Source organism: Hypomesus nipponensis, chromosome 22 (assembly GCF_054491055.1).
Source record: "Hypomesus nipponensis isolate SF chromosome 22, ASM5449105v1, whole genome shotgun sequence".
Taxonomy (NCBI): Eukaryota; Metazoa; Chordata; class Actinopteri; order Osmeriformes; family Osmeridae; genus Hypomesus; species Hypomesus nipponensis.
In genome coordinates, this window is record NC_140382.1 from 7,129,788 (window position 1) to 7,152,510 (window position 22,723).

Below are 22,723 nucleotides of genomic sequence, written 5' to 3' on the forward strand. Positions count from 1 at the left end.
TTTAACACTTAGCCAGGAGATGCATATTTGCATGTGTACAGTAATTGCATGTATTTCCATTCGTATTGTTCTGCTTTGTTTAGTGTTTTGTTGTTGTTGTTGTAAATGTACATGTGAACAGATCCTTGTGTAAACACTCCGATGAGATAAACATCTGCATAAAAATAACAAACCAATTAATGCTCCACGTTGCCCATGGCAACCCCCAGGAAATGACATTGGTTCATTATCTGACATTGACTTAAACCCTCCCAGAGGGCAAGGATATGTTACAAGTGAAATAGAGAACAGAAGAAGGAAACCACAAGGGGTTGTCAAATCATGACTGCTCCTAGTCTCTCTCACCAAGACGTGACCATGTTGTCTATGACATAGTCCAGGTGTTAAATCAGACTGATGTATATATGTGGGATGAACACAGTTTAACATCTGTCCAGATGGCCCTTAGAAGTTGTAAACATTTTGTATTTGTTTCTTATTGGATTTTTGTTGGATAAAAACTGATATGTTAACAATGTCCTTTACTTTGTCTTATGTTATTCACAGTTTTTGTAAGATTTGACTGTGTTTATCAGTAAGGGTGTGCCATTAATGCATATTATACAACAAGGATTTGTACACTTCCCTTAGAATGCTGTTTTGGACTTATTGTGTGTGTTAGAGAGGAGAGAGAATGAAAACACACATTATTAATTTTGCTTTACATGGTCATACCCAAAAGTATTCATACAATTGTGACTCAATGTCGGCTTCATAACCAACAAACACTTTATAAGTATGGGCCTATCAAAGCCTGACTATTTCCGTGTAATATTATATTTCATTATAGGCTGTGCATGAAGTTGAAGCACCATTACTGGACTGGTTAATGGTGTAAATGGTTTAAAATGAGTTATCTACACCCAACTCTAAAATGAAGCGGGGCTGCAGGAGTATTGACGTATCATGGGCGTTGCCAGTTCAACTCTGTGAAAGGTGTGGCTACACATTTATTGAAGAGCTACCAGTAGAAACCCCCTGACACCAAACCCCAGGTAGGCCGAACATTATTGTGTTTAGTTGTATACAAGTTACATACGTAGCCTACAGTATTTTGTAGTTGTTATTTTTCCATTATAGCGAGTCATTCTCTGTTGTGCGTCATGATGTGCTTTGTAGCTTTTACTTTTGGCGTAGTTCTCCGGTTTCTGGTTTCTATTGGTAGTCGGTGACCCAGATCAGTTCGCGAGCAGTTTATTTTGACAACCCATTAAAAGCCCAAACACACGAGCGTACTAACGTTAAACCAGACAATGTTGATCTGAGTTCCGTACAACATTCAGTTAAGAGGTGGAAATTCCAGCACGCTATTACAGCTCCGGTTCCGGGTCTAGAAGCAGTGAAATAAAGATGAGTCTGATGTAAAGAAAGATAAGTAAGGATCTGATTGATAAGACCATGGCCCTGAATTGCAAATGTAATAGTCATGTATTCTGCTTTCTCAGTACATTTTCCTAGAAATCCACCATGTCTGTTTGGGTGAGTATAAAACAAATCGAGTAAAACATACCTAATCTAACCTAAACCTAAACAAAAACGTCCAATCTATGCAGCACATAATATATCATCACATCTCAGTGTATGTGGTATCAGCACCACCACGAAGGATGATGGATAACATTGTCTGTTCCAGGATGACCTGGATCTCCTCCTAGACTCACCTTCCTCATTAACAGTGACCGTGAGTAGATGTTCCTCAAGATCACAGTGAGACTATATTGATGTGATGTTAACTGTGCTGTGAACCACAGGCCCACACTCAGACCCATCCACATACACTCACCCTCAGTGGAGAGCTAGCCACTCTCTTTGGAGCAGCCCCGGGACGGCCCCTGGCTCATGGACACAGGAAACTGCTGAGGTTAGGTGTGCTGTTGTGCTGACTCTAACAGTCTGTTTCTCTCACTAGTCTACGGCCCGAGGAACCATCAAAGAGCGTCCTGGCTTCTCCCCAGCGGACGATGTCACTAACCTGAGGAAGGCTATCGAGGGTCTGGGTATGTCCCTCGGCTCTCCACATACAGGAGCAGACCACTGAGATCCTGAGATCAGACTGATATGTTTGACTGATGTGTGTTCTCAGGTACTACTGAGAAGACCCTGGTTGATATTCTGACCCAGAGAAGCAACGCTCAGCGTCAGCTCATCTCTAAAGCATACCAGGAGACTACCAAGAGGGTACACACACACATACTCGTGCACACATACATACACTCCTGAATGCCAGCACAGAATATGCAGCACTGAGAGGAATCTCTCCATGTGCTGGCGAGCTCTCCAAATGACATCTCTACATATCAAAGCCATGTTCATGTTGAGTGTCACACACACACACACACACACACACACACACACACACACACACACACACACACACACACACAGGCTCTACAGGCCTCACTATCCCCCCTATTCTACCACACACGCATGCGTTGACACGCACATGCATTCCAGTCCTTTCCCATCCCTGCACACACACACACATAAACAATAGGAGCCCACCTCTATGGAACAGCAGTGTTAATCCTTCATCTCCACCCGCTCTGACTGCAGTCCCTGGTCACCGACCTGGAGGGAGAGACCCATGGAGACTTTGAGAACCTGCTGGTCGCCCTGGTAACGCCTCCTTCCACATATGACTGTCATGAGGTCATCAAGGCCATTAAGGTGAGGAGGAAGGAGACACAACCCACCTGTGTTTGTTTATGCAGTCTGTCTGTATGACTGCCTGTCTGTCTGACTGTTTGTATGACTGTCTGTCTGTCTGACTGTCTGTATGACTGCCTCTCTGTCTGTCCTGTACAGGGTGCAGGGACCAAAGAAAGTACTTTGACAGAGATATTTGCATCCAGATCCAACACGCAAATCAAGGCCCTGACTGCGGCATACTTAGCAGGTCAGTGTGCAGTAGCCTTATCTATTAGTATGCAGTATCCTTACCTATTCAGTCACCATGTGTTAATGACCAGAAAAGGTATTGGTTATTGTGTTATTAATATTGATTGGGTGACAGGAATGTTTTTGGTGTGTAATGACAGAAACTGGCCGATCACTGACTCACGACCTCCAGTCTGAGGTAGGTGGGGATTACGGCAAGACTTTGCTCATCTTGGCTGAGGTGAGTTACCACCAGGGGTGGTGCTAAGAAATGAGCCTTCAGCTCTCCACTTTGAATGGGTTTTATGAGTGCAAGTTCAGTTTCTGTTTTAAAGTGACCCTTCTGCTCTTTGTCCATCCCTGAAGGGCAAGAGAGACGAGAGCACCACGGTGGATGCAGCCAAGGCCAAAGCCGACGCTAAGGTAGAGGGGGTGAACAGCTAGACTATTTTATTTTTTAACTAGGAGTTTGTACTTGTGACTTGTGAGGGTGTAGATGAGATCTAGACTGTTGACATATGTGGAAAGCTTTTAGGCTCCTTTGGACAGGGCTTGTCTACAGAACCATATGGACCAGATTTGTGTCCAGTCAAACTCCCGAGGTTCACAGTAATGCTCAGTATTTCATTGTTCCCTGTGGGCGTGTGTTTGTTTGGCTCAGCTTCCTGACCGAGCTGTGAGTCACACAAGAGAAACTCCTGTCCCTGTTGACCTGAAACACCATTCCTCCTTCTACCTGTTACTGTACAGCCTGTTATTCCTACCTTCATTGTTTTGCAACCCTCTCTCTCTCTCTCTCTCTCTCTTCCCTCTCTCTCTCTCCTCTCTCCAGGTGCTGTATGAAGCAGGAGAGAAGAAGTGGGGGACAGACGAGAGCAAGTTCATTGACATCTTGTGTCACCGGAGCGTGCCTCAGCTGAGACAGAGTCAGTAACAGCACGCTGTCCATCTCAGCTGAGACAGATCCAGTAACAGCACACTGTCCAGGAACAGTTCATAGAAGCTCTACTGAACAATACTGATGATTGTGAGTATGTATGCAATGAACAACATGAGGATGATGACTGTCCGTTGTGACTGCAGCTCTGGTGGAATACAAGAGCATCAGTAAGAAGACTCTACAGGAGAGCATCGAGAGTGAGATGTCTGGGAATCTGGAGAAGATTCTGGTGGCCATCGGTGAGGGGTTTTCTGTTTGATTCTCAACTTCATCAGTGGGCATCTTCCATCATGAGGGTCAGAGCAGACTGTTGGTAATAGATAGATGTTTGGTTTTACAAGATGATAACCTGAATGGTCATAGTGAAGGTGGTACTGTAAGTTGTTTCATGTCAGGTGTGTGTGTTTGTCTCCACAGTCAAGTGTGTGAAGAATGTTCCCGCTTACCTGGCAGAGAGGCTCTACAAAAGCATGAAGGTCAGTGTGTGTGTGTGTGCATGTCTGTGCACGTCCATCTGTGGTCTGGTCTGGACCTGATTGTAATCCGGTAGCGTCCTCTCCTCAGGGGCTGGGCACCTCTGAGGACACCCTGACCCGGATCATGGTGAGCCGGGCCGAGCTGGACCTGCTGGACATCCGGGCGGAGTACAAGAAGCTGTTTGGCTGCTCTCTCTTCTCTAGTCTGGAGGTGAGGAACCCTGACTGGACACACCGACTCTTCTCTAAAATCATGGAATCTAATTTGAGATCAATCCTTATTTTTGTAATGTAATGTATTCATTTAGCAGGCACTTTTATACTAAGTGAAGTACACTATACAAGGGGGATTTGAACCAGGCTGCTACCTCTTGATGTGCAGTGAAATGCTCCAACCATGGAGTTATACCCTCCCATTATATGTTATATAGTTATGTTGTATTAATAGTCATATAAAGGTTTTCTGTTTGTCCCTCTTAGAATCAGTCTTATCTCAATCTCCTCCTCTCTTGTCCCACTTTCCAGTCTGAGGTGTCGGGTAACTACGGCGATGCACTGAAGAAGATCTGTGGAGGAGATGACTAACTCCACTCCCTCATCTTATTGGATGACTAAACATACCCGGCTCAACACAGTACAACATTATTCAATAGGAACCCAGCATCTGATGGTTTGAAGTTGAACCGATGTAATGTGAACACCGTACTGTACTCTCTAAGTCCAGAGCACACAGTACCACCCAAGTGTCTAACACATGTTTAGTGACAGGGATTTTAGTGACAGGGAGCTCAATTTCATTACACATCAGTTGAGAACATGTTAAAGCGCACATAACGCCACTGTTGCCTAGGAACATGTGGAGGTAGATTTCAAGCTTTAAATGTATCTTACAGGTTGCCCAATACTGTGTGCTTTGGGCTTTGCTAAATTATCTGAAGATTGAGAATCCCCTGTGCTATGTCCGCTTGTACATTGAGCCTGTGATCATGACAACGTATAGCTTCACAATCTCTTGTAAGTCTATGACAGGTCTTCATGTCCATAAAGTTTTGAAAAAAGTGTCATTTTCGCTGCTTTGATAGACATATGTGCATCAATCATAACTGAGTGATTTAAATCCTTTAATGTAATAAAACCGGTGTCATTTGTTATTAATCCTTCGTTATAACAGGTACTTCTTCCTCAAACTTGTGTACTGTTGGGTGGAATTTACACCACAAGAGGGCAGTAAGCATCAGAATGCACCTTTCTCAGAACATCTTGGATTGGTCTTTCCTCAGCCCTGGTCCACACCACCACACAGTAAACCTGGTAGACTCCTGCCAGGCTCTCCAACCATAAGTGACAGCTTGACATTGTTCAGTCAGATGAGAAAGTGCTTATTACAGACTGTTATGGTACAAATCCATAATCCAACCCTAATCCCAGAGACAATGGAGAATCTCTGAGGCTCCTTCCAGATTGTGAACCAGGGAAAAGTGCTTAACCCAGTTGTCTGTTTTATATCAGACACACTGATTGGTCTGTACTATGTCAAGACTGTCTGATCTTGCATTGTTAGGGCTTGAAGAGGAAAAGCCGTCTTCACCTGTAATAAACTGACAAGCAATGCCCAAACTTCGATTGGAAAGATTTTCTTTGTGTGTTTATATTCATTCATACAAGGAAGCTCGGAAATAGCTCCCAGGTAGTGAATTACCAAGAAGACCATCACATCCTCTGGCCCCAATCAAGGTTTATCCCAACAATGTCTTCCTATGTTTGCCAACAGGAGGTGTCACATGAGGGAATAATCCTAGTCCCAATCTGTCATTACACATCTAATCCGTTACATGCTGTCTATTTGGGAATATTGAAGGAACTGTTAGCGAATTTTGGAGGAATCAAAAATCTTATGACAATGTCTGAGTGGCTGGCTGTTCAGAAACAAGACAATGCCCAATGGATTATCCTGCCCTTTACTTTCTTAGGTCAGAGATTACAGCAGATTAGGGATGGGGATTAAATAATATCCTCATGATAAAGCCGGAGTAAATTATTTAACGGTGGGGTTAAAACAGAAGAGAGGCTTTCTGGCAGATTCTTTTGTCTTGAGCAAAGCTGTTGTAGATAAACTGTCTGCAGGACCATCTCTACACATAATGGCACAAAATGAACACAAACAAACTGTCATTTAGGCATTCTTTAATCATTGAGAATATTTCAACAGATGATACTTTACAGATACATTGAAATCATTCTATGCCCCTTAGTCATAAGTGTCAGCATTCATATACAAACCGTCATGCGAAAACAATAAAACAAAGAATCAACCCAACCAAATTCAAAACAGGCAACCAAGACCAATAAAAATACCACTGTAATACTAACACATAATAACAGAAGGCCATAAGGAAAATAAAAATGATGAGCTCAGTTCATTTAAATATAAATAAATCCCCATAGCTTTAAGGTACAGTTTGTTTCATATTTTGACAGGAAGTAATATGGTTCTTATTGTCTGGGAGAAACTCCCAGTCATTGTCCCTGTCAGGCCTGATGACACAGACAGTGGAACAGTATCAAATCAAACGCATCATACAATAGATTGTAGCTACTGGCAGGCATGTGTGATATGACGACATCATGCTTTAGAGGTTTGTATCGATCAAGTAGTTTGTTTACCCAAATGAGGGCCTGCAGAGCACATTGTCAATCACCTAGAAGATTAAGGCAAGTCGTAAATCCCATTTTGTTCATAATAACAAAAATATGTGCCCTGAATCAACACTCATGTGCTGAGGAAGTCAGCTGACTACTAAATATGGAAGGTACCTCCTCATCAATAATAACGCAATAATACCCAAAAAGATAAGGACCCCGGAAACAGAACCAACTATTCACAAAATATACATTTCAAGTATTGTAGATTGTAACCTGGTAAAAATACTCAGCCATAAAATATTTGATCAGACAGGCATTTTTTTCCCCCAATTCCAAGACGATATATTGCACATAACCTTGCTGGGTCAAATGTGCAAAAGGCAGAGATACATTGTTTTCACAGCATTTCACAAACATTCAAACTGCAGACCTCATGCAAAACAGACGCAGGTCACACTAAGTAATAAGTGCTTGATTACGAAGAGAATAATCTGAGAATATGAACAGAATTCTCAGAATAGGAATAGAATAATCTGGTGTTCAGAGAGTAAGGGGGTGTGTACTTGTAAATGTCAAGGATGCTCATGTTTCTACAGACAGACCAGCACACTCGCTCCGGTCCAATAGCAAGGCCTTTGGTTCTGCCATTACTTTAGCTGGAAGTGCTGTAAAGTTGAGGGTGTCCTGGTCCAAGCCTGAGCTAGCTAGCTGCTAGCAGTTAGCTGCTACCCAGCAAACTGGGTAAAGATAGCTATTTAATGCTAACCTCTGCCAGCTAGCCCAAAAGTGGTGTGGACACGACAAATATGCTAACCTCTGCTAGCTAGCAGCTATTCCCTGCTGGAGTAGTCTTGGCAGGGCTGGTTGAGTCTGAAGTGCATGATGTTGATGGCCGTCTGGTGCCACCAGTAGAACATGAGCACCACTAGCACGTGCCACACCTGGTGACTGGCACCAAGGTAGTTCAGCTGACCTATAAAGGTTAAAAGTCATCAGCGAGCAAGTGGAACTGAGGGTGCTACGTTTAATGTTGCACGGTGTACACATCAAATAGAGGGGCAAGACAAACCTGGCGGGAATCTGGGCAGAGGTGAGGGTAGAGAGACTGACCTGGGAAGTAGCGCTCAGGAACCTTGGTGATGTAGAAGATGAAGGCTGAGCCAGCGATAAGGTACATGATCATGACACGAGGCAGGAACAGCTGCAGACAGACAGATGGCCGGACAGGACCAGACAGACAAGGGGGAGAGTTCATATCTATATCTAGCTCAGTCAGTAGCACTCTTGGAATTCTTGAATTGGAAAAGTGAAAAAACGAAGTCTTGGAATAAAATAATCGACTACATTTTAACTTACATTATTATATCGTAATAAGTGAGGCAAGAACAGAGACAGCTAGAGAGAGTCGTGTAACCTCTCCATGTCTTTGACCTCCCTCACCTGGACCACGGCAGTGCTGAGGCCTCCGTTGAGCCAGACCCAGTGAAGGGCCGGGAAGACGCCGTAGCCCGCCACGGAACAGAAGATGCCGGATCGCAGGCGGTGCCACTCCCTGGAGAGGTAGTGGGGGTGGATCTGGACACTGAACACTGCCAGAATCAGCACCAGAACCGTCACCAGGTACACCAGCCTCCAGAACTACACACACAGGGGAAAGAAAAACAAAGGCAGGGGAACATGATGGAAGGAACAGAGGGAAAGGCAAGAAAGAAAAATAAGATGAGGAGAGCAGAGAAGAAGAGAGGAGAGAGTGGCATTAGACTGTAAAGCTAAATATCCCTAAATCTGCCCCTAACCCTGCAGAGTTAGTGATATGATGATGATGCCGTCTTACCCCGTTACAGTAGAAGGCATAAAAGACCCCGGGCACATAGCAGCCCAGGATGCCCACGGAGATGCCTGCATAGTCCAGCGCCAGCCAGCGCCGGCACATCTGCTCCGACCGGTGGCAGGAGAACAGGTGATAGCCCACGGAACACAGCATACACATCTGTGCGGTGTGACGCACACACGCACGCACACACACACACACACACACACACACACACACACACATTACTCAAAAACAGTTAGACTAGTGATTAAGACCAGATTCTCACTCATGGAGACAATCAGCGCTGGTCTCCACACACACCTGAAAGCAGAAGAGGCCTATGGTGTAGATGACATAGTCCTCCCAGTTGGCCCCAGAAGCAGGAAGCACAGTTGACAAATCGTTTACCGCCAGAGAGAAGAAGAGCATGAAACCCAGCAGGTGGCTCCAGATATTCACAGTCTCATTGGACAGGATGAAAATACTAGAGTGGAAAGGAATAACAAATACTCTGATTAGAAAGTAATCCTGGGATAGACATCATCTATCGAACACAACCCATCGCCTTGTTCGCAGGGTTGAGGGAGAGGACTAATACTGTGGCCACCTACGACATAGATACACACGTGTAGTCTTACCTTTTTAAACATAGCTTGGATGGCAGGTGAGCTCTGTATCCGTCAGTGATGTAGGGATTTTCCTTCAGGAACTGAGGGACCTGCTCGATGTTGTACAGACGGATGCCGCGAGGCAGCAGGATCGGCCAATATTGGTAACTCCCGGAGCCCAGCTCCATATATTGAGAGCTCTTCAGCAGCCGTTGAGGAAATTTTAATGGCATCTTGATTCAAACGTAAAATCTCCCAGATTAGGACATTAAGGCTTGTTGTTTATAACTCGAGCTAGTCCATTCTCCACTCCAGCTGCAGGAAGGTTGGCTAACCCAAAAGGGCCTTCATGCTGCTGGCTACTAGCTACGGTCAATGATGAACTGTGAGAAGACGTTGCTAATGCAGTTCTACATTAGGAAAGCATACATTACAACACAAAGCAGCTTAAGCATGCGTCTTTACTTTACCCTCAAAAGTAGGTAAATGTAACGTTACGAATGATCAGAGTAGTGACATGCTGTAGCTAACAGCATGCTCATTCAAAGGTTATTCCGAACATTAGCTACTCAATGCCGGCTGCCTTTAGACCGTGGCCTACTTATTTTTAGCAGACAATGTTGCAACCAACAGACAATATAAATCAAATGACAAACTGCGCCATGCAGCTAGCTAGCCCAGCTAGCAGGCTAGCTACTAGTACTACTAGTAAACAAGCATCTACTGCTACTAAAGCCCTCGGCAGTAGGTTATGCCTTAAATATGCCTGATTAAAATGTTCCCAATCGGGAGCATAAAATACTGTGAGTATTTTTGGTGATCGATTTGAAATTAAAGGGGAAATGTTGTTCAAACAAAACACCAAACAATATTTTTAAAAAGTCACATTTATTTACAATAAGTGAAACATTAGTGCAGCTCTAATAGCGCAGGTAAACACCCAGACAATCAATGCACTGCCATTTTTTCTTTGGTAAATAGCCATAATAAAAAAATACCAACTTATGTCAACACAGACTGTGCTGGTTGACAAATAATACCGGCATAGTTTACACATTGCACACGATATAAATGTAACTTAAGCCCACTGACAGACAAACGATCTATAACATATATCTGGTTTCAGCAATAGGCTGAAATACAAGTTAAACCTCTTCCCCCTTGAATCACTCACTGACAGTGCAAAAAGAAGTCTGACGACAGAACTATGGAATGTTCTATGACGTTGACAAAGACACATGTCAAAGGCACACCTACATCCACAGCACTGTAATTTATAGTGTACTATCCCTTTAGGATTTATGAAAAGTTATCTTTAACCTATCGCCTCTGTTCTCTGGTGAAGTTCATACAGCGACCCTGAAACATGATCAAGACAAAACACAAAATAAATGTTCAGCAGGCTATTTAGAATTTTCCAATAAATATATTTGCAGTTCATGTATAGTTAGACATCAAACAAATGATTAATGTCTACATATTATATCATTCCTTTACTCATCTGCCAATATAACCCTGTTAGCCCCTATAATATGCCTAGTTTATATCAGTTTTGTTCCCATCACCCTGAGAGTCGTGAACTGTTAGTGACGGCCCCCTAACACAGCCTAGTCTGGATGACACTGATCATCCATCACCGCGCCCTCTCAGCGCTGCACTCCTGAGACCATCCAGACCTGCTGTCTACTGGTCTCAAATATTACAACCCACCACGCCAGATCATGCCAGACCTGCTTTACTCAATATTCCCTGCCACCATCACTCCTTATAACGCCATTAATATGAATGTGTACATCTCAGACCAATTAGAATCATCTTCTACAGATGAGTAAGCCCAGGGTGAATGTATGGGTGCTATATGTGACATATCATGGGAGCTGTTTTGGCAACACGGGGCAGCGTTGACATTTACGATAATGTATCATAATTGAACTCAATTGAGGCAGCCGTCCCTGCTGATGGACGGTGGAGGGGTGGAGAGATGGTAGTGTGGCGTAATGCTCGCTGTGTCATGACAGCTACGGCTATTAGTGAATAGCACTAATCAGGCACAAATGGGCTTCTCTGTTCCCCCCCTTTGTCTTCTCGATTCTCATCCATCCCTCCCTCCTATCCTCCACTTTCTCCTCTACTCTTCTCCATCTCTCCTCCACTTTCTCCTCAACTTTCCTCCATCCCTTCACCCTCTCTTCCACCTCCTCCTCAACTTTCCTCCATCCCTTTCCCCTCCTCCACCTCCTCCTCAACTTTCCTCCATCCCTTTCCCCTCCTCCTCAACTTTCCTCCATCCCGTTCCCCTCCTCCCCTTTTTTTCCTCAACTTTCCTCCATCCATTCCCCCTGTCCTCCACTTTCTCCTCAACTTTCCTCCATCCCTTCCTCCTCTCCTCCACCTTCTCCTCAACTTTCCTCCATCCCTTCCCCCTCTCCTCAGCACGTCTCCTCTGCCACCCTGCTGTATGTACACACACATCCCTATAGACAATTCTATCGCATCACATCAAGACAAGCCAACGGAAAGACAATACACCCTTCATTAGAGCTGCATGTGAGCCTAGCATAGCATGACTGATAGGACAGAGGTCACAAAACCATAAACCCTCTTGCCCACCTCCCTCCAACCGTGGCTACCTCGTTAGCAGGCAATCTAGTCCAGCTCGTTAAGGCCACCCAGCTCATTATGGCAGTCAAGCGCGTTAGCGCTGTCCTCAGCGCTGACAGCCAGCGGCTTCACCCAGAATAATGGGGATAATAGGCACAAGTCGACCTGGGACACGCAAACACTTTCAGAAGATCCCCCATTCCGTATGCGATTGAGTGCTAAATCTGCTTGTCACCTCCTCTCTCTGACAGAGTGGAATTGACCTGTCAGCCCCCTGTACCCTATATATGACTCACTATCCAGTCTGCATGGTGTGCTAATGCACTGGTTAAGCTAGTGACATGTCAGTTTTGATCAATGGCAATCTGATCATAGAGGTATTACAATCTATAATGGATCTAACTCTACTTCCTATTCAAGCTTCTCCCTTTCTCTCCCCCTTTTTCCTCTCTAAAACATCTTTCTCTCTCATCCCCTATTCTTGATTTCTCTCTCTGTCTCTCTCTCTGTGTTTCTCTGACCCAGTCCTACCTTGTCCCCAGCTGTGGGTCTCATGATTGCCACACGGTCATACTGTCTCCTGAGCAATGCCCGCAGTGCATCAAACCTTCCCTAGGAGGACGAATCACACAGTTACAGGGAATGATTTTGACACTTGATTTTTCACAGTTATCTTGGATATTACCGTGGTTATACATACTCACCATAATGGGAGTGTACCATTTGGACTGTGGAGGGGGGTGGTAGATGGGGGGTGGTCTGGGAGGGGGTTGGGGTATAATGGGCTCCTCCACCTCCTCCTGCATGGTCACCACAGCATTCTTGGCTTTTTCCAGCCGAGCACCCTCCTCGGTGGAGCCCTTCTCACCCCAACGCACCTGTAGGGGCCACCAGGAAGGGACATTACCCGTGTGTGTTTACTGTTTTTATGCATGTGTGTGTTTATGCATGCTTTACTTGTCCACGTGTGTGTTTGTGTGTGTGTGGTACCTCCATGCGTTTGATCCCTCCGGGCCCCCTGCCTCCGTAGTAAGAGGCGTCCACCATGGGCCATCTCCTCTTGGGGAGAGATTCTTCCTCAGGCTCCTGGAATCGAGGGAGCCATCATAATCAGCACTGTTTGCATCATCCTCTTCCCTATCAACATCATCTGACTATCATCCCCGCCATCCTCTTCATAATCATCATCAACATCAATACCGTCAGGATCATTAACATCATCACAATCAACATCATCTTCCTCCTCCTCATTAACCCAATGGATCTGTAACATCCAGTACTCACCCACACTGGCGCTGGGGGTGGAGGTCTGGAGGGTGGAGGGTCCCTGATCACCTGCAGGTTTCAGTACCAAAGACCCAGATCACATTCCTGCTCCAACCACCTCCATACATCAATGGTATCGCTTTTTCCTAAACTGGTTTACTTAATTAATACCCATCGGGCTGAATCATCATCAATACAATAGCCTTTTGACAGTCCTAATACATTGATACTGTTGTGTTTACAATGTTGGAATGGTCCAATTACAGTAGGAGGGAATGGGGGGGTGTTGCACGTACAATGGTGCAGCAGAGAGGCCAGAACCACCACAGCAAGGCCAGGCCCAGCAGCAGTACCAGGATCAGCAGAACCACCAGAACCAGCCATCCGTCTGACTGCAAGAGGCAGGAAACACACAGCTGGTTAGACAACACACACACACACACTCTCTCTCTCCCTCTCTCTCTCTCTCTGAGACTCTGAGACACAAACAGTAAGCGCCAAGTCATGGCTCTGTCGTATTGTTTCTCTCTCCGGTCTCTCTCTCTCTCTCTCTCTCTCTCTCTCTCTAGCAGACTGGTGTTGTTGTATGAACTCACACAGGTGGTGGCATGGATGGTGATAGGGCTGGAGATGTATGACTGGCCATTGTTCAAGCTGATCAGAACTTCTATGGACCTGGTCAGAAAAAAAGGAAAAACAATATCAATTTTCAATACAAATGAGTACTAACTATATTTATGTAAAATGCAAAACATTAAAGAGTTTAAGAATAAGACAGGCAAAGAGGGAGTGAGTTGGAGCGTAAGCGATAAGATGTGTATTTGTCTATGATCTAACTCATTTGATACAGTAAATAGGTCAAGTAGTTGAAGTATCAGCCTGGCATCTGCAGCATAACAGTGCTTGGCTCCAGTTCAGTTAAAGCACCATGGCACAGCAAACATTCTCCAACATGGGTGCCCACTGCCCTTATATAGCCATAGGAAGTTTATTAGTGAATGAACCCGGAGCACTTACTGAGAGAAAGAGAAAGTAAAGGAGATTGAGGGAGGAAGAAAGAGAGGATAGAGTTTGGGGTGGGATAGAGTGCAAGGGGCAGCACTTACTGGCCCACCTCGTGCAACACTGGGCCTGGACACAGCAGATAGCTGTCCTGCATCACTGTGGGCCTCTGGTCTGAGAGACAGAGAGAAACAGCTGTGTCTGAGATCTCCGTTAAACAGACACTCTGTTCTTTTAATAGAGTGATGAGGCAAGAGCAGCTCCAGCCAGTCATCTGACTACATAAGGACTCTTCTGTTCTCCCCCTCCACTACAAATAGAGAGGCTCGCTGATCTGATGTTTGGAGTGGTGTAGGTGTGTGTATGTCTCCATCAGAGACACAGACTGTCTCTCCACCTTCAAGAGAAGGCTCAAGACGCACTTGTTCCGGGAGTACAACGGTACTTAGGAATGGTTTGCTGAACCCAATGCTGGTTTCCTCAAGGATCACAATGACTCTTGCTTAGACTGTTGCTCTTGTTTGTTAGTGGTAGCTGATTTAAACTGTTTTCTATTTTAGTTAATCCTATTTTTATTGCTTTCCTACAGGTACACTTGCACTTAGAGTTTCATGTTGTTTAATTGTAACTTGTTTAACTACATGCTCTTATGGTTTCCTCCCTTTAGCACTTATTTTTTGGTTGTTCACAATGTGTACTTCTTGTTTTTGGCTACCCGCAATGCTTTGGGGTTATCTTGTTGTTATTATCAGTGACCTATGCACTTTGTAAAGCTCTCTCTTGGAAGTCGCTTTGGATAAAAGCGTCTGCTAAATGAATAAATGTAAATGTATATGCGTGTGTGTGTGTGAGTGTGTGTGTGTGTGACTGACTGTAGCTCTTCTGGTTCACAGAGAGGGTGCAGACCACACCCTCCGTGCTCCTCCCTCTGGTGAATCCACTTCCCCTCAGCACAATGTTGAAAGACTCTGAAACACACACACACACCCAAACAAACAAACAAACACACAAACGATAACAGAGACCATTTGATGCTGATTTGATCCACATCTCGCAATATCGTTCCATCTGTATGGACGTTAACTTGGATTTAAGGAGTTCTAATTTGAGACTCACCATTTACACAAACACTGGATGGCTCTATTCTCAATATCTCTGTGCAGGACTGCTTCAAAATCTGTACATGTGGAGATGGAAAATGACCATGATAAAATAAATGGCTAACCTTAATGTTTCTTTTTAAATTAACCTTCATATGGTGGCTCAAGCCTTACCGAGTTCACAATCGTTTTGAGCTCGTGGAAGCCTGCCAGGACAGGGAACACCTGCTCCTTGGTATCTGCTATATCTGCCAGCTGTAGATATGGAGGTTTGTGATCTGGTGGTTAGGTCGTGATAATTGAATCACTACTTTTGTTTCTACAGTACAACACAGCATAACGCTGCACTATACACACTCTAGCACTGTACTACAGGGCACACAGCACAGCACAGCAATGCACAACCCTAACCCAACCAAGTACTGTACAATACAGTACGCATTATTAGCAGTGGGATTGGTCTGCTCTTGATTCCACAGTGGCTTTCATCTAATGTGCTCTGCTACATGGACAGGAAGCTGGCGCTGGCATGATCCAATTAGGGAAATTCCTCACTTCCTATCCAGACTACTAACAGCCTCAAAGAAACAGACAGACAAGCAAGCAGGCAGGCAGGCAGGCACAAAGTCAGGCAGGAAGTCAGACAGACAGACAGACAGGCAAGCAGGCAGGCAGGCAGGCAGGCAGGCAGGCAGGCAGGCAGGCAGGCAGGCAGGCAGGCAGGCAGGAAGTCAGGCAGAAAGTCAGACAGACAGACAGACAGACAGACAGACAGACAGGCAGGCAGGCAGGCAGGCAGGCTGGCAGGCAGGCAGGCCGGAGGTAACTTGTCATGTCTAACTCTAATATTTGTCCTGCTTGTATCAAGTTCCTCATTAAACTGTCCCTGGACCATTCGTCTGACTGATATCCGATTATCAAGAATCCCAGTCTCTCAGCAGAGAAGGAACAGCACACTCTCAGTTCTATAAACTGAAATTCAAATGTTCAGACAACAACAGTCACTCAGACTCTACCTGAGTCTCATCAAAGTCTTTAACTCCAACACAATACACTCTGGCACCATACTCCCTGGCAGTGTTGGCCTGTGGAGGACAGCAAAGATCAACACTATGTGTGTTTATGTGTGTGTGTGTTTATGTGTGTGTGTGTGTGTGTTTATGTCTGTGTGTAGGCGCACATGTGGGAGAGATCGCGTGTATGTGTGCCCTTAAACATGTGTCGCCTCACCTCTCGGACAGTCAGTTCATAGGGGTAGACCTCCAGTTTCCCATCAGTCAGGGCTATAATGATGCTAGAGGACCTGCTAGTCTGGATTTTCATCTGCTCAGAAGCCTGAAATACAACACACTGTACACTACTATACAGAATATCACACAATATATCAGATACAACCAAAACATTGATTATGATGAAACATATAGTATTACACTTTATTACATCTAGTTAGGATGGGATGAGACGTGTTCATTTGCGTACCGCTATCAGGCCTTCATGCATGTACGTTTCGCCAGCTGGTCTTATCTGACTCAGCTGGTTCAAGCCCTCCTCTATCTCCCTCCTGTGAAAAGCACAGCAGGGATATCTGAGTGTGCAGGAGAGTGTTTGTCGTCACATCATTGGTGGTTATGTTGTTGTTTTGATGTTATGTTGTTGTTTAGAAAGAAAGAAGAGAGGGGGAGGTAAAGAGAGAGGGAGAGGAGGGAGAGAGTGCGTGTGAGAGAGAAAGAGGTGGGAAAAAGGGATAAGGAGGGAGAAAGAGAGGGAGAGAGAGAGCAAAGGAGAGGAGGGAGATAGTGTGACAGAGAAAGACATGGGAGAGAGAGAAAGGGTGAGACAGAGATATACCTGTTGCCAGTCAAAGGAAGAATCACGGCAGCTCTGGAGGAGAAGACAATGTAGGACACTCTCATCCTAGGACTACAACACACACACACAATACACACACACACATCACAATACAATTTAGAGTCAATTTAACTCAACTGATTACAAGTTCTGTTGTTTTAACAAGTCTCTAAGTGCCACTTACAGAGGTGGTGCTAGTTCTGTTGAAAGCCAACCATCCTGCCCTAACAAGACAGATGTGTCCGGTCTTTCTGTCTGGCCACCACAACCATCTGTTCCAACCAGTGTTTTCGTGGTTAAGTTTAGTGCCCCAATATTATGTTTATAAATATCCCACATATGCTGTGTAATTATCCAAGACTTATTTTTGAATGTTAAGTGGTGGCTCCTTCTGTATTTGAGTCAAATGCCACAGTGAATCTGAGCATCAGTGTGTCCACAACACATCCACATGTATTGATCCAGACCAGAGTAAACGCTATGAGAGACCTTGATCAATCATTAACAGACTAGAGGAATAGTTCTGAATGTGCGTAGCTCACTGCAGTGTAAACACACAGACACAGAAAACTGTTATTTCTCATGACTCACCCTGGCTATTTGTGTTTCGTTCACGAGCTGTTTGCGTGACACTAGTATTCCTATATGGTGTACAAGCTAGTTGGCCGAATGAGACAAACACATGGGACAGCTCCTACGAGTCCTTCAAGCCGTTTGTTCTCGTCTCAACTTAACACAAGATTTGTTTCTTGCCTGACAAATCGGTTGGTGAGCTGCTCCACAAATCCATAGATCTCCCCCCAATTTCCAGACACACTTCCGGACCTGCAGAGAGAGGGGCACCAGCTGGATCAATGGAAAGAACTGGACAAGATAGGACAGGCAAGAACAGAACTATACAGAGCAGCACCAAACACAACCATACAAGGACTGGACAGACTCAGACCTGAGAACCCTTTGAAACTAGAAATCTGCAGTCTCGGACTAGAGTCCAAGGAGACTGCATATTTTTCACTGTGCAAGCTAGATGTTATCTTAGCTAAGTTAGAGATAAGGTAAAGTTGTTTTTTATTAGATGTTTGAAGAATGATTAAAGCGCATCTAAAAGATGAAGGAGAAGAAAATGAAACTGGACATGAACAATAAAGTAATTACAACAATAAAGTACCAGATTATAAATGATAAAATATTGGTTGAAGTCGCATGGGATGAGTATTGTCTTATGTAGCACACTTACCTGTCTAAAACAAAATATATATCAAACGCTCCATGGCACGAGGGGTTCTCGCACTCACAGACTAATGCGTTTAAAGTAACTGTGAGGAGGACTGCAGATATTTGTGTCCAATGTCTCTCCATTAAGACCATATTTCTTCGTGCACTGTCTTGCTGCTTGGCTAGACTTCGTGCCGAAAAAACAAGTGCACACAACCACGAATAAATAAGGAAAACATTTCACAACAATTAGGTGACATGTTAAGTCTTCACTCTTTCTGATAAATCCACCGTTCAAAATTCTAAGAGCACTTGTTGGTAATTATCCATATGCTGGATTAAGGCGATGAGCGAAGAAACGGGACATGGGCGTATCACACAGTACAGAGGGTCACCGTTGAGAGCATGCGCAGGGATACACTGCACAGATGCTCTTTAGCGTCTTTCAAACATCACAGATCTCATTCATCGAAGTTCTCTGTGACTGTGCACGCGAAACATTTTCAAGATGTGACTATTACACATACAGAAAGGGATTGTCCGTGAGTTTATTATGTTGTCACATTATTTTTCAATTTATGTGACAAAATTGTCTTGGTCGTCGGGTGCCAACTGTCGAATGGGGAAACGTGCATCTTGGTGACCCGTCAATGAACCGATATGGCCGGAGGTCGCAGAAACAGCGTTATTCAACCAACCTTATTTAGCCTGCTTTACACTCAAGACTAATAGCCGGAGGGAAAGCCTTTCTGTGTGCACACCAGAACTTCACCCGCAGTCACCAAATACATTTTTACCTCGATTGCATTCAACAAAGCCTGACTATTAAATAGATTCTGACAGGCAGGACCAATGACTTAACAACTCTCACGAGTTGTAGTCTATTTATGTCACACTATAGGCCTAGTCCTATATGAACCATTTTTTATTTTATTTTTTATTACATTTAGGGCTACTCACACCATAGGTTCATCGTTACCGCTGCATGTCGACTAATTGTGATTGATTGTGAGTGGGCTTTTTATTCAGGGGCGTTTGCATTCCGTGACTGACTCTCATTCTGACCTCATTTTACTGTCCCTTTTATTAATCCCTCTGATTGTCAGATATTATTAGTGTCATCTAATCTGAGATGAAGGAGGGGCGGTGAGTTGTCACAACTCATTGCAGCAGATTACCCTATAAAACCTTCTCTTCACCCCTGTTTCCTCACACAGCAGGTTCTATGCTCATCTTCACACTCCACGCAAGACGCCGACTGCAATCTGTCCGAGCCTGAGAGGAGATTTTAGCATAATGGTAAGGGCCCGGTTGTCACTAGGCTACTGGACTGTTGATTTTCTATGGAGAAGTTTTACGCATGTAGTGTCATTGAGCAACAAACACTTGTTTACCAAACACGCATTTGTACACTCTGTTGTGAAGTAAACATTTGACGACATTATCATCATTCACAGGAGACAACTGAGGCATCTGCTATTCGTCCCAAAGAACTTTCCCGCGACGAGGCGAGGACTGCGCAACAGTGGCTAACGGACATGTTTACGCGTGTCCACACCACATGTGAAATCCCGGTGAGCGCTGTATTCGGGCCATGCGAACTGCAACACACCTCCGCTTACGACAGCATCGCTTTCATTGCTCTCAAATGTATGGACAGGCGAACGTCGCCTTATATCATAAAGGTGAGGAAACTACCCGATGCCTAAATCATTTGCACGTCTTTGTTTTAAATGGCAAAAACAATTTACTCTGGTAGTACAAGGCGCTGTTTTACGGGATCGCGTCTAACAAGTGGATTCTTATATTTGAGGCAGCAAGTGCACACCTCTATGCGCGCGAACGGTCTGGTGTGGCTGCGCCTCGTCCAGTCGGCCCGGTGTCCCGTGGAGCAAAACCTGGAAGCATACTTGAAAAACGGCCAGCTGTTCTATCGAGCCCTGAGGAGGATAGAGAAAGATGAGGAACTGCTGGTCTGGTACAGCAGGGACCTAGCCAAGCTGCTACTCCTTCATCCACTTCTGGTGCAAAGAAAAGGTACGCCTACTAAGCTAATTATTTCAAGATGACATTGGCCTATTGCCTTTAGAACAGCCTTCGCACATTCCACAGATTTCACAAATGTTGTAATTCCACTGTTTAAGATTAACAATCTAGATCTCTTTATTAAAGGTGCCCCTCCATACATCTGCCCCCACTGCAACCAGAGCTTTGAGTCCGAGTTCCCCTTCCTGGCCCACAGAAGGTTCCTGTGCAGCCAGCGAATGACATCCAACAGCCTTCATCAACACAACTCACCTAGCCAAGAAGACTTTGTCAATCCTGCTCCAAAAGACTATACTTCCCATGCAGCGAAGCCTGAGTCCTCATCCTCCCTTAAGGGGAGAACTCTACAAAGCAAACCTGGAATGGATTTCCACAACCTAGCGAGGGACATGGAGAGGAAGGCTGACTCCACGGTGGCTCAGAGTAAGGACCTGAAAAGGAAACACTTTAAGGTAGAGGAGGATGAGATCCACTGTGACCTGCAGCAGCCAATGGTACTAGAATCACTGACCACAAGAGAACATTATGCTGCAAGCATGAGCAGAGCAAGCTCATTTATTCACCAACCTATCAAAGGCTTGGACACTTTGTCAGAGAGCAGGAGTGCCTTCTCCCAACCTCCACACCCAGCCCCCGCTTCTGTCTTCCCCCAGGCCCCCCTGTTGTTGGTTAGAACAGACCCCAATAGCACATCCCTTTGGTCCAAGGCCCCAGGGTTTTTCCTTCAGACCCAGGCCCAGCTCCATGCCAAGGCCCTCCTTCACCAGACCCAGGCCCTCCGCACCCAGGCACAGGCCCTTCCCGACCCTCATGTTCTCCTCTCTCCGTCACTTTCCCCCCTCCGGCTGCAGGGTCAGAACTGGTGCGCCAGATGCAGCCTGTCCTTCCGACTCACCTCCGACCTGGTGGCCCACATGAGGACTGTCCACAACCACCAGAGGGTGTTTTCAGCCAGGTCTGGAGGGGACAAAATCCCCACGGGGGATAAGCGCCACAGCTGCCCCATTTGCAGGGAAGTGTTCAAGCAGCGTCACCACCTGGCAAGACACCTGGTTGCACATACCTGAATGTTTTTTTGTGAAGTGTCATTGCATACTAGTTCTGTATTAGACAGTACAGTACAGTAAAAAAGAAAAAAGAACGTTTTGTAAGAAATATGGATGTTTTCATATAATTAATTATAATAATTATAAAATAAAGCGGAGTAGTATTGTACTGTATTACTTTTCTGTTCAGTAAAGTTCCTGCATTTCTTTGATGTCTACTGGATATGCAAAGACAGAACAATTTCAGTTGAATACTTGTTTAATGCAAGATTAATAATATATAATGTATTTTACATATTACTTTTATAATAATGTGTTGCATACATTGATTCAGATACATTTATGAAAAGTTTTAAGAAACGTACAAAATGCAGAGCTGTGACAACAGAAACTCCATTTAAGCAAGACAATGACATAATCGATGTGTCGAAATGTGATGAGATCGGTGGAGCTGGCCTGCGTAGTTTGGTTAGCAATTAACTTGCAGGCTGCATGAGGAAATACTTTGTAAACCTGACTTACACACCACTTATCTCATAAGGGGGGTCAGATGGCTAAGCGATTAGGTAATCGGGCTATTAATCAGAAGGTTGCCGGTTTGATTCCCGGCTGTGCCAAATGACGTTGTGTCCTTGGGCAAGGCACTTCACCCTACTTGCCTCGGGTGGAATTTCCCTGTACTTACTGTAAAAAGTCGCTCTGGATAAGAGTGTCGGCTAAATGACTAAATGTAAATAAAAAGTACTGAAGGTACATTACTCACACAGTTCATTCATTGATTTGGTTATGAATAGTGGGATTGTTGAATATACTTAAAATAAAATAAAAATGTGAATAGCCTCTACAAAAGAGACCACAGCCATCATTTACTGGTACCATTTGAGAGTTATGGCTCTCCCTCTAGTGGACATTTTGGAAACAAACGCAGTCACCTGATAGGTATTTGACCTCTTACCACTTTTGACTGATTGTAGCTTTTCCTGGATACATTTTGCATATATATAAATAACATAAATACATTTTTGACACATCACATACAAATTGAGCCAAGAAAATTCAATTCGAACTCCCTGGAGGCCCAGACTTGGGACCCTCACCATGTAGGAGTTTTCTCCAAGTGTCTTTTGTAGAAAAAAGGAATGCATGTATTTATTTATTTATCAGCATACGGGCTAGTGTAAGACTAACCTACTATCTATTGTT

The 22,723-nt window shown here is 44.6% G+C and overlaps 4 protein-coding genes across 6 annotated transcripts; 2 read left to right on the forward strand and 2 right to left on the reverse strand.

The window, feature by feature from the left end:
• The first annotated feature begins 954 nt into the window (after window positions 1-954).
• anxa3b (annexin A3b) lies at window positions 955-5,487 on the forward strand. Its single transcript, XM_084687551.1, has 14 exons — window positions 955-1,034; window positions 1,485-1,518; window positions 1,673-1,720; window positions 1,949-2,036; window positions 2,123-2,217; window positions 2,593-2,706; window positions 2,845-2,935; window positions 3,078-3,157; window positions 3,283-3,339; window positions 3,749-3,842; window positions 4,000-4,095; window positions 4,274-4,332; window positions 4,421-4,543; window positions 4,858-5,487. Exons 2-14 carry the CDS (start codon window positions 1,507-1,509, stop codon window positions 4,915-4,917), a joined length of 1,017 nt encoding a protein of 338 aa, XP_084543677.1. The 5' UTR covers window positions 955-1,034; window positions 1,485-1,506; the 3' UTR covers window positions 4,918-5,487.
• Window positions 5,488-6,499: 1,012 nt separating this feature from the next.
• On the reverse strand, window positions 6,500-10,126 carry paqr3b (progestin and adipoQ receptor family member IIIb). Of its 2 annotated transcripts, XM_084688033.1 has the most exons (6): window positions 9,427-10,123; window positions 9,110-9,272; window positions 8,810-8,965; window positions 8,416-8,613; window positions 8,086-8,176; window positions 6,500-7,948 (listed from the first exon to the last, which is right to left on the reverse strand). In XM_084688033.1, the coding sequence occupies exons 1-6, from the start codon at window positions 9,627-9,629 to the stop codon at window positions 7,806-7,808; spliced, it is 954 nt and encodes a 317-aa protein (XP_084544159.1). In that variant the 5' UTR covers window positions 9,630-10,123; the 3' UTR covers window positions 6,500-7,805. The 2 variants fall into 2 exon arrangements, with proteins under 2 accessions (XP_084544159.1, XP_084544160.1); XM_084688034.1 differs by lacking the exon at window positions 6,500-7,948 and having other exon boundaries at window positions 8,332-8,613; window positions 9,427-10,126.
• Window positions 10,127-10,267: 141 nt separating this feature from the next.
• On the reverse strand, window positions 10,268-18,802 carry antxr2b (ANTXR cell adhesion molecule 2b). 2 transcript variants are annotated; one of them, XM_084687422.1, is made up of 17 exons: window positions 18,451-18,802; window positions 17,967-18,038; window positions 17,214-17,285; window positions 16,845-16,926; window positions 16,596-16,700; window positions 16,382-16,450; window positions 15,540-15,620; window positions 15,382-15,442; window positions 15,138-15,233; window positions 14,370-14,439; window positions 13,860-13,938; window positions 13,560-13,655; window positions 13,282-13,332; window positions 12,988-13,083; window positions 12,702-12,875; window positions 12,529-12,609; window positions 10,268-10,755 (listed from the first exon to the last, which is right to left on the reverse strand). In XM_084687422.1, exons 1-17 carry the CDS (start codon window positions 18,579-18,581, stop codon window positions 10,717-10,719), a joined length of 1,455 nt encoding a protein of 484 aa, XP_084543548.1. In that variant the 5' UTR covers window positions 18,582-18,802; the 3' UTR covers window positions 10,268-10,716. The 2 variants fall into 2 exon arrangements, with proteins under 2 accessions (XP_084543548.1, XP_084543549.1); XM_084687423.1 differs by lacking the exons at window positions 17,967-18,038; window positions 18,451-18,802 and adding an exon at window positions 17,398-17,924.
• Window positions 18,803-18,889: 87 nt separating this feature from the next.
• prdm8a (PR/SET domain 8a) lies at window positions 18,890-22,273 on the forward strand. The gene is made up of 5 exons (XM_084687356.1): window positions 18,890-18,970; window positions 19,646-19,727; window positions 19,886-20,113; window positions 20,246-20,465; window positions 20,601-22,273. Exons 2-5 carry the CDS (start codon window positions 19,725-19,727, stop codon window positions 21,539-21,541), a joined length of 1,392 nt encoding a protein of 463 aa, XP_084543482.1. The 5' UTR covers window positions 18,890-18,970; window positions 19,646-19,724; the 3' UTR covers window positions 21,542-22,273.
• Window positions 22,274-22,723: the final 450 nt, after the last annotated feature.

Excerpts from the sequence above, each read along its gene's own strand:
- anxa3b (XM_084687551.1), top strand. Across the intron at positions 2,707-2,844 it reads AGGTCATCAAGGCCATTAAG|GGTGCAGGGACCAAAGAAAG; the intron begins GTGAGGAGGAAG and ends TGTCCTGTACAG. Across the intron at positions 2,936-3,077 it reads GACTGCGGCATACTTAGCAG|AAACTGGCCGATCACTGACT; the intron begins GTCAGTGTGCAG and ends GTGTAATGACAG.
- paqr3b (XM_084688033.1), bottom strand. The coding sequence starts at position 9,629 with ATGCCATTAAAATTTCCTCAACGGCTGCTGAAGAGCTCTCAATATATG. Across the intron at positions 8,966-9,109 it reads TAGGCCTCTTCTGCTTTCAG|ATGTGTATGCTGTGTTCCGT; the intron begins GTGTGTGTGGAG and ends CACACCGCACAG. Across the intron at positions 7,949-8,085 it reads TCCTGAGCGCTACTTCCCAG|GTCAGCTGAACTACCTTGGT; the intron begins GTCAGTCTCTCT and ends TAACCTTTATAG.
- antxr2b (XM_084687422.1), bottom strand. The coding sequence starts at position 18,581 with ATGGTCTTAATGGAGAGACATTGGACACAAATATCTGCAGTCCTCCTC. Across the intron at positions 16,927-17,213 it reads CTTCCTTTGACTGGCAACAG|GAGGGAGATAGAGGAGGGCT; the intron begins GTATATCTCTGT and ends TGCTTTTCACAG. Across the intron at positions 13,333-13,559 it reads GGCCTCTCTGCTGCACCATT|GTGATCAGGGACCCTCCACC; the intron begins GTACGTGCAACA and ends TGAAACCTGCAG.
- prdm8a (XM_084687356.1), top strand. Across the intron at positions 20,114-20,245 it reads CGTCGCCTTATATCATAAAG|CAAGTGCACACCTCTATGCG; the intron begins GTGAGGAAACTA and ends TATTTGAGGCAG. Across the intron at positions 20,466-20,600 it reads ACTTCTGGTGCAAAGAAAAG|GTGCCCCTCCATACATCTGC; the intron begins GTACGCCTACTA and ends TCTTTATTAAAG.